This window comes from Pelodiscus sinensis, chromosome 2, assembly GCF_052426305.1.
Source record: "Pelodiscus sinensis isolate ZL-2025 chromosome 2, ASM5242630v1, whole genome shotgun sequence".
In the NCBI taxonomy this organism is placed as follows: Eukaryota; Metazoa; Chordata; order Testudines; family Trionychidae; genus Pelodiscus; species Pelodiscus sinensis.
Genome location: NC_143053.1, coordinates 151,081,744 through 151,096,913, shown reverse-complemented (window position 1 = coordinate 151,096,913; position 15,170 = coordinate 151,081,744). Strand labels below are relative to the sequence as shown.

General features: G+C 46.6%; 1 protein-coding gene across 2 annotated transcripts in view; it reads left to right on the top strand.

Moving 5' to 3' along the window:
* Positions 1–15,170, top strand: part of MOCOS (molybdenum cofactor sulfurase) — a 353,074-nt gene that overhangs the window by 337,558 nt on the left and 346 nt on the right. For both annotated transcript variants that reach the window (XM_089776481.1, XM_075921610.2), the window contains one exon: positions 40–144. In XM_089776481.1, coding sequence (XP_089632607.1) covers positions 40–144 — 105 coding nt within the window. The remainder of the gene's footprint in view (positions 1–39; positions 145–15,170) is intronic.

Genomic DNA, 15,170 nt, shown 5'->3' with positions numbered 1-15,170 from the left:
ATGTAATTGTCTGAGAACTTATTTCTGTTGAAATTTCAGGTTGTAGGGCCATGTAACAGATGCCAAATAATCTGCATCGATCCACAAACTGGACAACGAAACAAAGAATTTCTACAGACTCTCTCCTCCACCAGAGGTAGAAAGGTCAGTGTTACCCTGTAAAATATTCATGCAGAAAGGTTTAGTGTCCTGATAATTTGCATAATTATGTATGATTTGCTAAAATATTCAATGTTAAGGTGTAATAATGATCTTCATTGGCCTTGTGTGTAGAAAGATGACACATTGGAATCCTAATATGACAGTTTTTATATATAAAAAGTTCATTTCATTTTTGGTTCAGAAATTGGTCATTAAATGAACAGGAGATGGAATATGTATTTTTGCAAAATTTGCTATGATTATTTCTATTCCTTCAACTTTCTGAACTATTTATTTTGGTCATTAGGAACCCAAATGGATTCCTGTTAGCCTTTTTTTTTATAATTTAGGAATAGAAATCTGCAGAAAATCATTGTTAGCCTACAAAGAGTTTTGCGATTAGACTGTCAGCTTGTAACCTAGCCCTTACTTAGAAAGAATTTGCCTTTATTATGGAAGGGTGGATGAGAGATGTGAGTAAGGTTGAAGGAAAAGCTGTACAAAGAGTAGAGATTTGATTTGTGAATATTTGTGATGAAAGAGCGTGGCATGATTCATTGTGGTTCCAGAGGTCATATTGGTCTTGAACTGTGAGTATTCAGACAGCCAGTATGTATTCATGAATCCTAAACAAATCACAAATTTCACCATGAATATTCATGTGGCTAAAAATTCATCCCATAAATTTATCATTATGTACTGTTAATTATTCTCCTATTTATACAATTTATCCAATCAGGGAGCAAAAGCCATACCATGTGACATAGCTGACACGTCATACAGTCTAACTAAAAATAGAGAATGGTCAAAGTGAACAGTCTGTGGAGAAATTATTTGTCCAGATTACCAGGGCTCGACAAATAATGCAATCTACTCACCTGTGGCAAGTAGACTGCAACCCAGAAGAGCTAGGTTTGGGTGATCTGCGCATGCGCAGATCTCCGGACAGGCGGCTGGCGAGTGGGGCTCGCCGCGGTTCAGCGAGCCCTGCAGATTATGCTTTTAGGACTTTTAAAATATGCTCCTAGTTCGCCAAATAGCATGTGGGGGGACATGGATTTTTACCGGGATAATAAGGAGTTTGGATAATCAAGAGGCTAGGAGTCATTCAGCAGCAAGATGATCTTCCCCACAGCTGGGGACACATTTTTCTTCCTCCCCCCATGTTGTGGCCTGGAGCCTCTCCTCTGTCCTGGAACGTCTGTTCTGCCCTGTTCCCTGAACTGCCACAGAGCTGATGAAATCTGATCCCTGCAGGCACAAGGTGTGAAGGGAGGTTTAGATGCTGGTGGGCGACAGCAGAGACCTCCAGACAGGACTTTTGTTTGTCTCAGCTGCAGCCTTCTCTGTACCTTGCTTGAGCCTGCAGGGATCGAGTGTCACTGGCCCTGCAATAGTGCAGGGAGCCCTCTCAAGCTTCGCTGTCAGGGACCTGCTGACTCATTCCTGTGGAAGTCTCCCTGTGCTGCTGCAGGAGCCATTCAGCAGCAGGGTGGCATCCCCCGCAGTCAGGGGCTCCTCCTCTTCCTGGCAGCCCTGGATGGGAGGTGGGGTGTCTCTGCTCTATTAGTGCAACTTCCCCATTATCCAAATTGCTTGCTCATTCCCCAGCTTAAAAGACACGCTGTGGAGGGCACACAGCTCATGCTGGAGGACAAGAAATGGATTTGGATAATGTAGAGGTTTGGGTAACAGGGTTTCATATAAACGGGAGTTCATTCACTGAAAAAACCAAACAAACCAAGGTCACTTTGAATAATTCACTAACCAAACAAGGGACTATATTTGTAATTAATGTTAGTCACAAAGAATACTTCAGTCAGCTTGAAAAGCCAACCAACCTGGTTCAGAGTAAGGTGACCCAAATAGAGTAAGTTGGGGGTGGGATGCACTTCAAGGCACAGTTTTCTGCTGATCTGAAAAGGAGCAGAATGTATTCCTGGATAATATATGTAGATGATAGCACCATATGCACTAAGTAACTGGGCTCTTGGCCATACCATGAAGCCTGAGGACACGGAGCAGCTGTTCGCAGTAACTTGGCCATTGTACTATGCCCTCTTGAGTACCAGGTAGGAATCCTGCCCTGCTGCATAACAGTTTTTGATGTGGGGAAGTGTTGTCAAGACTCTGTCCACCTCACAAGTGCCACCCACACTAAACTCGGCCCCTAATATTTACTCAGAGTGTGGGAATCCTCCCCAAAACTGAAGGAAATTCTCAAGAGGCAAGAAAAGCGCCCCTGGAATGCAAGCTCACAGAAGAGATGGAAACAAAGAGTTTCCTGGATATTCCCCACAGCAGTGATAAGCTTCTGTTTGCATTCTGATGTAATTATAATCAAAGGCTCTTTGATACAAGTACTCCCACAGCAAAGTAATGCAGTAACACATAATTCAAGCAAAAGGTGCAATCTGCTCGCCTTAGAACCTAGCATCAAATAAGTGAAATATGGGAAACAAAAAGTTCTATAAAACATGTTGCTGTTATTCACAAAGGGCAAAGGGTTCTACTTCCCTATCCTTGAACTTTCCACCATTCATAATGGAGAGGGTGATTCAAATGTCTACACAAATGAAGATGGGCAACTCTTTTGGGAGTCCAGCTGCCACATGTCTTCAACACATTGTTTCCTTCAAGGTGTTTTTTATTTTTGAGGGTCACAAAAAGATGGAAGTACACAATGATACAAATGCAATGAAAGAACCCTGACAACGTGCTAGTAGTAAATAACAGTCCATGAAAAATGTTCACAAGTATAAGGAGCAAACACAGTTAATAGAATTCAAGTTAATAGTTGCTACATGGTGAATCAATACATTTTACACATCAAGTAGAAAAAAAGGGAATAGATGTTGCATTATACATCCAGACTATATACATTATATTGAGGTCCAAAAGGAAATAGTGAAAATTGTCTAAGTATCAGGAGACAGGGACATAGGAGTAATGTCATGGTTAGAGGCATGCAGTAGATCGCCAAATTAGGAAGCGGAAATAAATGAGGCATTTCTAGATTAACAGAAGTATCCAAAATAAGTGGAGGAGGGAACCAAGTGGGCAGCCATTTTTTACTTGATTCTCATCCACAGGGGAAAAAACTGTGAGTGTGAAGGCAGAAAGTGATTTGGGTGCAAGAGATCATGAAATGATATGTTTCATGCTTCCAAAGAAAGGGAGGAATTCAGGTCAGCGGAATAAGAACAGTGGACTTTAAAAAAGCATACTTTAACAAAATCAGAGAACTGCTAGGTAAGGCCCCATGAGAAGAAAATCTGAAGGAAAAAGGAGTTGAGGAGAACTGGCAATTTCTCAGAGACACAAAATGAAAGGCACAACTGCAAAGTATCCCCGTGAGAAGGAAAGCTAGGGAGAATAGTCAGAGGCCAATATGGCTCCATGAGGAGCAATTTGATGAGCTGAAAATCAAAAAGAGATCCTACAAAAAGTGGAAAAATAGACAAATTGCTGAAGACTACAAAATAGCACAAGCATGTGGGGACTGAACCAGAAAGGCTAAGGCACGAAATGAGTAACACATTTCAAATGACATAAAAGGTAATAAGAAGAGGACAGAGAGGACCCAGGGAATTTACAGACTAGTCAGCCTAACTGTTATACCTGGGAAGATATGAGAACAAGTTATTAAGCAACCAGTCTGTAAGCACTTAGTGTTAGGGTTATAAGGAATAGCCAGCATGGATTTGTTGAGAACAAATCATTCCAGACCAACCTTATTTCCTTCTTTGGCAGAAATACTGGTCTAGTGGATGGGGAGAAGCAGCACACATGATATATCTAAATATTAGTAAAACATTTGACAGTCCTATATGGTATTCTCATAAGCAAACTAGGGAAATAAGGTCTAGAAGAAATTAGTATAATGTGAGTGCACAACTGATTGAAAGACCATATTCAAAGACTAATTATCAATGGCTGGAATGGGGAACCTACCTGGCATAGCTCAGTGGCTCTGTGTCACCCTACACTGGGCAGGCATTGCCCCCCACCACTGGCTAGGATTTCCAGCTAATGGAAGTGACAAGGGAAGAGCCTTCAAGCCATCCCTGGGAACAAAGCTTCTGTGTGCTGCTGTTTCTGTCACACAGAGCCTGCAGGGCGGATGTGGCCAGAGGCTTGCCTTAATTCAGCCCACAAGGCTCATGGTTTCTCCCCTTCTCTCAGCAACAGGGAGATGGCACTGTCATTCCAGCCATGCAGGGGATCCCCAGACCTCAGTGCCCCCCTCCCTTCCGCATGGCTGAAGTGCCAGCACTGGCTTCCCTGTGACGCCCCAGGCCGCCCCGCGGCGTTTGTCCCGAGGGCTCTCTACTGTCCTAGAGCTCCGAGTCCCACAGTTTCCCCTGTTTGCGCATTTATCTTCGTTTTCCCACTCCCTGGCAAGGCGGGAGGGGAAGGGGGGCCCGGGCCCACCCACTCTCACGGGCCCCAGCCCAGGGCCCTAAGGGTTCTGGTTCAATTGCCCCGAACCCGGCTGACGGGGTGCGACCCCTTAACGCGTCAGCCCACCAGTCAATCCTGACTCTGCCCTGGGCTGCTTCCTTCCCCTCCGGCTCCGGTGTTCCCCGACACCCAGCTGCCTGGGCCAAACCGCTCACTGGGCTGAGTACTGCTGCCGCTCCTCCTGTCGACCGGGACGATCCACTCAGCTCCTTCGCTCCCCCCTCTCTCGGCGCTGCGGGGCCATTTTAAAGTTGGCGCCGGGGTCACGACCCTGGCGTCCCGTGGGGACCCCGCCCCTCGTGACAGGGCGTCCCTCCGTTGCCAGGGCAGCGCGACTCCCGTCTCCATGGTGCCCGGATGACATCATCCGGCGCGCCTAAGGCCGGCGCGGTCCGCGCTGCCGCCGAACACCCCGGGCAGAGCCGGGCAGCGCGCGGCCTCCCGCTGTACAGCGCAGCTTTGGCAGGGGCCCCCGCCGTGAGCGGGGCTGCCCCGTCACATTCCCCTTCTGCAGAAGAGCAGGGAGCTCTTAGGCCAAATTAAAGCAAGCTGCCTGCTGGATCTGGTCCACAGGCCATAGATTCCCCTTCCCGTGTGGCCTCTCAGCAGTATTCCCTCTATTTTTTTCAATCCAAAGTTTGTTCAAATGTTTATTTCTGAAATAGTATTTTTGCCTTTTCAGAGAGGCAGGGCATCTGGAGATCCAGTTGAATACGATGGGGTCTGAAAGTGCCTAACTGTGCTGAAAGTCAGGCTCATTAATTTTAACTCCCGGCACACGCTCTTGCATTGTTGTTGACAATCTAACCTAAACTAGAGCAATGCAGCCTGTCCAACTGTAGTTATTATTTATTAAAACATTGATCATGTTGTTTTGATCAAAATTCAAACACACCTGCAAAGAAAACCTGATGTCTACTGCCATCGATTTTAAAACATTAGTTAATAATTCTCTCTATTACTTTTGTGGCCAAGCAGAAAAAGATTAACTTTCCTTATGTGACAGAACTCTGTGATGCTGGAGGTTCCTAGCAGCATGTTGGGCAGTAGAGTTGAAAAGACCAGCCATGCATATAAACCAAGCTAAAGTGAAAATACTCACTAATTCTGCCTGAGGTGCTGCCCTATGTGAAATGTACACAGGTCATTTACTAGGTATATTTGCATCCATGATATGCTACATTTACTATAGTGGAGCCCCCCGATATAGATGCAGTTTCACCTTGTAAGACTGGCTTGCTGTTCAGTTGCCAGAATTAGTCATATTGTTACAAACCCCATTATGCACCACTGCAGTATGTTGACTTTGCCAGTTTGTTCTGATTTAACTACATGGATATAGCTATACCAAGGCAAATTTCTCTGCCATGCATTTACTCACTAAGGGTGTGGTCCTGCAAGAAGCCAAGTTTCTCCTGTGGGCTGCAGAATGTCAGCATGTGTTAGGAGTGCTCATCATCTTGCAGAATTAGACTCCAGTTTATTAGACTGTTTACAAAAAATTGGCTTAGGCTAGGCAATTACTTCTCTTAACTGATGAATCATTATCACCATCATCATCTTAATGACACAGTGCTTTATACTGCATTAGATCTGAAACACTTCTACAAACATTAATTACAGTCATTAAACTTTGCAACACACTTGTGAGTTAGTGAATTGTTTATTATATCCATTTTCTTCTTATTGGTAAAATGAGGCACAGAGTGTGAGTTTCATTAGTCAACTGATAGACAACAATCCTCTGGTTAATCCAAGAATGGCTAACTTTTAACTCCTGAATTAAGTCTTCGTATATGCAGCACCTTCAGAATACATCTCTTCAATTTCTATTTAGTTCAGATTATAATTTGATGAGGATACAGCCTTGCTTGAACTTTACCATCACTTCTGTCCGCCCTTCTGTCAGCCCCACAACCTCAGGCTATTGTCTTATGGAGAATCAGGCCAATGTGTTTCTGTGCGAATAAAGGAGTATGCATTGCATGCACCTATTTATGTGACAAATATAATTGAAATAACACAGTGAGAATGGCAATATTTTATATCTATCATAGAAATTTCATTCAGACGCCTGATATATGTATTTGTGCTTTTACCACACAAGTAGTTTGAGAGTTTTCTCCCCTGTGGTGATTAAAAGCAATGGGAAGCTAATGTTACTTCTCCCTTGCTAAGATAAGAAGACAAGAGACTATAAAGTCACAGACCTCTCAGCTCAGCACTCCCTACTTCCTTATTGAGTTGTACTGAAGATGTATGCAGAATAAAATACCCTTGAAGTCAGAAAGGGGTAGCCACACAGATTAAGTGGTTCATAACTCTGCCAACTATAATCTCAGGGACAGAAAGCCTCATTTTTAATAGCAAAATGCTAAAAGGATAAAATCCTCGTTTTTTGTGGTCTTTGAAGTGAAATTGGCTTGACATGTAAGTCTTTTTAGCTAGATTTGCATTGCTATTCATTGTCAAAATATTGCTGAGCTAGTATTCAAACAAATGGAATAAAAAAGGTATATTTGCTTCAGTGATATTAAACACTTTTATTCACTTTGGGTATATCTACATATGAAAGTTAATTCGAAATAACAGCCATTATTTTGAATTAACTTTAATAGCGTCTATACAGGCAAACCGCTATTTCGAAATACAGGCAGTCCCCAGGTTACGTACAAGATAGGGACTGTAGGTTTCTTCTTAAGTTGAATCTGTATGTAAGTCGGAACTGGTGTCCAGATTCAGCCGCTGCTGAAACTGACCAGCGGCTGACTACAGGAAGCCCGAGGCAGAGTTGCTCTGCTCCGGGCTTCCTGGAATCAGCCGCTGATCAGTTTCAGCAGCGGCTGAATCTGGACGCCAGTTCCGACTTACATACAGATTCAACTTAAGAACCCCAGGCGTCCCCAAGTCAGCTGCTGCTGAAACTGATCAGCGGCTGATTCCAGGAAGCCCGGGGCAGAGCAACTCTGCCTCGGGCTTCCTGTAGTCAGCCGCTGGTCAGTTTCAGCAGTGGCTGACTTGGGGACGCCTGGGGCAGAGCAGCTGGGGTGCTGCTGGGTTGCTCCAGTAGCACCACTCCTCAGCGCTACTGGACCAACCCAGCAGCACCCAAGCTGCTCTGCCCCAGGCGTCCTGATTCAGCTGCTGCTGAAACTGACCAGCAGCGGCTGAATCAGGACGCCTGGGGCAGAGCAGCTGGGGTGCTGCCGGGTTGGTCCAGTAGCGCCCAGAGCGGCGCTGCGGGACCAACCAGCAGCGCCCCAGCTGCTCTACCACAGGCGTCCGGAGAAAAGCCTGGTTTTTTAGGGGGGGGCGCACTAGCCGCGCTCCTCTCCTCCCCCAGCAGACCAGGAAGACGCGGGCGGCGGGACCGAGACTCGCCGCGGTCCCGCCACCCGGGTCCTCCACGGCTTTGCTCCCTGTCTCCCTGGTCTGCTGGGGGGAGCCCTGGTCTGCTGTCTCCCTGGTCTGCTGCTGGCATCCTCCGCGGCTTTGCTCCCCGTCTCCCTGGTCTGCTGGGGGAGGAGAGGAGCGCGGCTAGTGCGCCCCCCCCTAAAAAACCAGGCTTTTCTCCGGACGCCTGTGGTAGAGCAGCTGGGGCGCTGCTGGTTGGTCCAGCAGACCAGGGAGAACCCCCCAGCAGACCAGGGAGATGGGGAGCAAAGCCTTGGGGGACGCCGGCAGCGGGACTACTCCCCCTCCCCCAGCATACCAGAGAGACGCGGAGCAGCTTTTCTCGCTCGCAGGGCACTTAATTTGAATTAGTTAAACCTCATTCTACGAGGAATAATGCCAAATTCAAAATAGCTAATTTGAAATAAGCACTGTGTAGACGCTTATTTTGAAATAGGGGGCCTCCAGCCCTTCCCAGGGAGTCCTGGTGGCCACTCTAGGCCAAACCAGGAAAACTCCTCTCCTCTCCCCCAGCCCCAGAGCCCTTAAAGGGGTAGACTCTGGCCACACTGCATGTGCCAGCTACAGGCCTACAAGCACAGAGCCAGCAGTCACTGACTCTGACCCAGTGGCCCCAATATGAGCCGGTCAGCCAGATCCAGCCAGCCCTCCACCGCCCAGTCCCCCAGTTCCCAGGAGCCAGCCAGAGGCCAGAGAGGGCGGGCACCATCCTGGACTAATGCGGAGATCATGGACCTCATTGAGGTTTGGGGGGAGGCCTCCAACATCCATGATCTCCACACTAGATGGAGGAACATGGCTGTCTACAGCCACATAGCTGCCACCATGGCCACAAAAGGCCACATGCGCAGCCAAGAACAGGTGGGCATGAAAATTAAAGAATTGCGGCAGAGATATGCCAGGGCCACACGGAGCAGCTCCCCAACAGGGGCACACACCTGCCCTATTTCGAGGCCCTGGACCACATCCTGGGAGGCGGGACGGTCCGTGCCAGCCCAGGGGGCAGCAAGCCGGGAACAGAGGGCCCTGAACAGGGGCATGGAGGAGGAGCCTTCACGGAGCATGCCACGCCCCAGGACCCCCACGCCGTCCCAGCAGCTGACTCACCAAGGTCATCCGGGGAGGCCACAACATGTGAGTGCCATCACTGTCCCCTTACGGTGCGGGTGGGGGGAGGGGGAGAGAGAGGGAGACCAGGGACCGCGCGCGTGAGCCTTGCTTACTATGGATCATGCAGCAACCTGTGCATGTGCGAGCACGTGCCGTGCCACCCCAGGCAGGTGGCTCCAGCTGGCTGCCACATAGGCGCCTTGGCCTGTTAGCCACACACCTGTGTGACGAGACATGACATGCTCCTGACCCCGGGGTGGGACACAGCTGGACGCTCTCCCTTCACAAGCTCCCTCTACACAGAGGCAGGGGACATCTCCCCCTCCACCTCAGCTGCACTGTACACAGCACAGGGGCCTGAGTGCAGTCTTGGGGCAGCTCCCACTCCCGGGGATAGCCAGACAATCTGACCATGGCCTATGTGCAAGCACATCGGCTCTGATGGTGCAGGGAACGGTCATCCTCACCTTGCAGAGGGGGCTGGGCTTCACCCACTGTGTCCCTAGGAAGAACTGAGCACTTCTCTACTTTCTCTACAGCCTCACCAGCTGCACATGCAGGGCGTGCCACCCCGCCTGGGACATGCTCCCGCACATGAGGGCTCTGCAGGAGGACCAGCCAAACACTGCAGGGGTACCGAGAGCAGCACCTGGGGCACTGCGAGCCTTGCACCACACCCTCGTCCGCTGGGTGAAACTAGATTTGGAGCTCCGGCAGGAGCAGCTTGCCCAGGGTCATGCCATCTGTGCCCATCTGCAGACCCTGGTGCAGAGCATGCTGCCTCCTGCCACTCCAGCGCCTCCTGCCTCCCCAGCTCCCGCTCCTCCTCCCACTCCTTCTCCCCCTCCCGCCTCTCCCTCCTCAACCGCCACACCCCCCTCCTCAATCTCCACGCCCCCCACCTCAACCTCCACACCCTCCTCTCCAACCTCCCCGGGGACGCCGAGGACCCCGCACTCACTGTGCTGGGAGACAGTTGGCCTGGCGAGACTCCCACCCCTGAGCTTCCCCTCCCTCTTCTTCCCCCTTCCAGCTCCCTCCTCCCAGTTTTCCCCCTCCCCTCTCTCACCCTCTCCAGTCTCCCCAGATTTTCATACCTCCCCCCAGTCTTGTTAAATAAACAGAGTTTATATTTTTGAAAATACGTGTATTTTATTTGACATCAGGAAGGGGGGCTAGAGAGGGGTAAGTGGAAGGATGTGAGGGTGGAATAAGGCACAAGGCCCCAGTGGGGCAGACCAGAGAGACTTCAGTCCTGTTCCATGTAGAAGCTTTCCTGCAGGGCCTCCTGGATATGGACAGCCCCCCGATGGGCCTCCTGGCTGGCAGCCATGCGGGGCTGCATGTACAGGCCAGCGAAGTGGTCGGCTTCTGCCATCCAGCCTGGCAGGAAAGCCTCCCCCTTCCACTCACAGAAATTGTGCAGCACATAGCACACCGCCACCACGTGCGGAATATTCCTCTCGGAGAGGTTTAGACAGGTCAGGAGACATCAAAATCGGGCCTTCAGCCAGCCGAAGGTCCCCTCCACCACAATGCGGGCCCTGATGAGCCTGGCATTAAAGGCCTGCCGGGTGGGGTTGAGGTGTCCCGTGTAGGGCTTCATGAGCCAAGGTTGTAGCGGGTAGGCCGCATCCGCCACCAGGCAGACAGGCATGTCCATGTCCTCGACCCTGATGTGGCTATCGGGGAAGAAGGTCCCGTCGTGCAGGCTCTGGCACACGGAGGAATTGTGGTACACCCGCATGTCATGTGCTTTGCCGTACCAGCCCATGCTGATGTCCAGGAAGCGGCTCCAATAGTCAGACACGGCTTGCAGGATGACTGAGAAGTATCCCTTGCGGTTAATGTAGAGGGAGGCCTGGTGTTCCGGGGCACGGATGGGGATGTGCATCCTATCGATTGTCTCCCCGCAGTTGGGGAAGCCACGAGGCGTACAGATAGTGCGGAATGGCTTGCTAGTTCGAACTATCTAGCCTGTGCCGCGTGTAGCCGCGCGGCACGGGGTTCGAACAAGCCGGCATTTAAAAATGGCGCTGGCCGGCTTATACAAATGAAGCCCGGGAAATTCAAATCCTGGGCTTCATTTGCAAGTGCGGTATGCCTACATTACCCCGCTAGTTCGAACTAGCGGGGTAGTGTAGACATACCCTAAGCAAGGTAGGCAAGCAGGCAGGGAAAGCTGAGAACCGGCTGTCCAGGGGGGTCCCTTTAAGCACGAGCCTCAGATAGCCTCAGACGCGTTATTTCAAAATAATGTATTTCAAATTAACTATTTTGAATTAAGATATTTTGAAATAACGCTGTAGTGTAGACATACCCTTTTAGTGATCAGAGGCAAAGTTTTCTTCCCAAGAATATGCACAAAATGAAAGTGTTGGGAATACTTGCATGACAATGTGTTAGTGCACTTTACTCATCCAAGTATTTGCTCAAGTATTCACATGCAGCCAAAGTTTTTTGGAAGTCATCCAATCAGGAGAGGGAAAAAAACCTTGTTGCATGGTTGCTCAAAACAGCAAATTTTAAATGTTATTTAAAATAATGTTTGAGCAATCCAAAAGCTGAAATATGGTCATATATACCATTTGTTTAATAATTTCAACTAATTACCAAATTTGGAAAAATCATAGTTGGGACTGAAATAATTCAGAAAAGTAAATGTTGAAAAAGGTATATTACATTATACACTGAATCAGGAAGTCAGTGCAGTAATATGTAGACAGAAATAGATTTTAACTATAATTAGTAGAGTAATTTTATTTAGAATGAAAAATTATGAAATTTGTGTTAAATGTGGTGCACTGCAACTTGATATTTCAGTGGTATTCATTTTACAGTAATACATTTCTCATTACCTGATTTTTCTAAAGCAATACAATTAAGGCTCCAATATTAGCTTTGCATTATGTTATGGGGAAAGAATCCAGTTCCCAGTAGGTTAACTACAAGGCTGAAAACATATAATTGCTGCCCATGAAGAAAGCAGTTTATTTTCAAGAAAAAGCAAAGTAAGAGTAATCATTAAATTTAAATAAAATGGGCAGTAATATTTAAATTGTAATCTTATGTCTGGTTTTTAAACTATTTTGGTTGCTACAGTTTTTGAAAAGTATAATGATACACCATTATTACCTTAATGGTTTTCAGAATTTCTGAACAGCACTGATTTTCAAATATGTTACCATTGTACCACACTCGAAATAGCAATGCAAATTAGCTCAGGCCTCACCTTCACATGTGGTAGAGACAATATTCACATAAATCAATCACTCATTAAATAGTAAATCATTGAGAGGGAAGGGGGAAAGACATGACACCATTGGTGATGGCACTGCACTAGCCTCTGTTAGCAAGGAGGAGTCATTTATGATATACACTGGACAGTCCTGGCAGCCCTACTGGATGCATGAGATCCCAGCAACTCTGTGGGAACACCTGTAAAAAAAATTTTTAAAGTGATTTTTCTTATTTTCAATTGTACATTAAAAAGTGAGGCAAGAGTCTCAAGCTCTCAACAGGCCCCTGCTGTTCAGCATTCTCCTTGCCTAAAAGGAAAAGATCTCTGCATTGACTCATGCGCCCTAATTCTGCATAAAGAGTTAACATTATTGTATATTTCCATGTTAATTATTCTTATATAGTAAAAATCTGTTTGGCTGACAAATATTGAATTAACCTGAAAAGGTTTGCTCTGTTTCAGTTTATTTATTTGAATACTGACAGTGGAACTGGTTAGAGAATGGAGAGAGGGGTTTTGTGGAAAACTGAAACTGAATTTTGTACAGTTCTTAGAAATTGAAAAACAGCAAAATTAGATTGTGAACTGCCAAAAACAAACAAAAATCTGCACTAAAAAAGAAATTTCAGCTGAACATTTTCTGTTTTCAGGTGTGTGGTTTTCTAATGAAAAAATCAAAAAATAGTCAAGCAGCCACTTTATGTGAACATTTTCATATAGTTTAAAACTCAGTTTTTATTTTAAAACAAGTTTTAATGCACAAGTGACATCTTTCTTCATCTAAAACTATTCTAAGTATTGGGGAGTATTTTCAAGATAGCAAGACTTACAGCAAGACCTTTCTTGCACATTTTTTAGATTACCAGAAGTTAGGAAACAAAAGCATATTGGGAAAATACACACTGAAAACCATCTCAGTAGTGATCAGTTTATTTAACATAACATTTAAAAAATACATCCAAACATCTGTGGCAGTCAATAGGACTAGCCACATGCTTAAATTAAGCATGTGGTCAGTACTTTGCTAGACTGGGACCAGACTGCTCAGCACTTTAGAACAAGGTTGGGGAACCTTTTTAGGGTCAGGGGCCGCTGACAGAAAAATCAGTCAGGGGCTGCACGCAAGTGAGAAGCAAAAAAGAAAAACCAAACCTTCACTGATATGGTACCCAACTGAGAAGGAGAAAGACACCCCCCACACACACACATTCCCTTCCCACACAAGGAGCCTAGAGGGTGGTCCAGGCTAGTAGATTTTCTGTGCTCCAGACCCACAGTGCGATGGCAGGGGGACTAGAGCACCAGCACAGGCTCCCTAATGCTGGGGGGAGCCCTGAGACTCAGGGGCCAGATCCAGGCACATTGGGGCTGCATTCAGCCCCCGTGCCTTAGGTTCCCCACCCCTGATTTAGAGAATCAAAAGTGCAGCACACAAGATGGATGAAAGGTCAATGAAGGAAGCAGCTGTGCAATATAGTTGACTGGCTATGCCGAAAGAAGGACAGGAGACATTTGATATGAGTTTAATCAGGCCAAAATATATTATTAGGTGTCGAGGACTACCCAAGAGGTAAAATGTACATTGTGGTAAACCCCCTTTTCCAGGTTCCTCCAGCAAATCCATGGCCGGGACCTTACCAACCATCCTCCTCGTAGGAGGGGTAAGGTGGACTATACTAATAGGGGGGTTGGCTCTCTGCCATACCAATCATAGGAGTCCTGAGCCACCCCCAGCTAGCTCAATTACAGAAAACCTCTTCTCAAGTCCTTTCCCCAAGCCATTTATCAGGCACTCTACAGTATACATTCTTGTATGGAGTACTGGCACTGAACATCTGCAATACACTTAAATATTGAGTTGTGACATATGACCTGTCATGTTATGCATGAACATAGCACACCTGAGCCTGCTGTGAGGAAAGCAATAAGCCCCAACTGCCCCTGGCCAATAGAGCGGAAAATTCCTTCTCATCAGCCTTTAACAGGGAAGCTAGCATAATGCCCACAGCAGATATGGCCAATAACGTGATATATTTATCACCTGAATAGAGAGAAAGGGTGGGTGCTGCCATGCCTGCTTCTTTTGAAGGGGACAGTCCAGGAACAGACTGACCTTATTAGACTCCTCATTCCTGGATAGTGAGTTAGCCACCATGTTGACCCCTTTTCCAGCAGTTTTACATCTCCTCTTCTGACCTGCCAGCCGAACACCTCCCAGTTCAAGATGCAGGGCACTGATTTATCTCCATTGTTCAATATTCATATGTATCACAGGGATATGTATATACATATTTCTAATATTTATCTGTTGGATGGCTTCACAGCTAATGACAAACAGCAAGCTACAACTTTACTCATCAACACACTTCCAGAATATTTTCAGTATAATTTACCAAAATATTCATAAGAATAAATGAAGAGAGCATTCACTATGGTTAGACAGAACAAAGTGCTATTAACAAAGCAAATAATGCATGGTAAAAGATACAACACCATACTTCACTGTTTGAACATAAGTACATTCTTATGCTTTCTAACCTGTAGAAATTTACATCAGAAATAAATTAAATATATTTATCCGAAAGCCAGAATGCTAATTACATTACTAGATTGTGAATGAGTATAAATTAAGTAGGTAAGCCAAGAGACTGGTGATGAAATATTCTTCTATTAATCCAGTTACTCTCTAGGTCTGGAATTAACCTATCATTAGCTTTTAGGTTACTAGTCTCCTGTATTTAATAATAAAACCTATTATATGGAGATGTTAGTTGTGCCTTTGTCCTTGCAGCAACAAGTG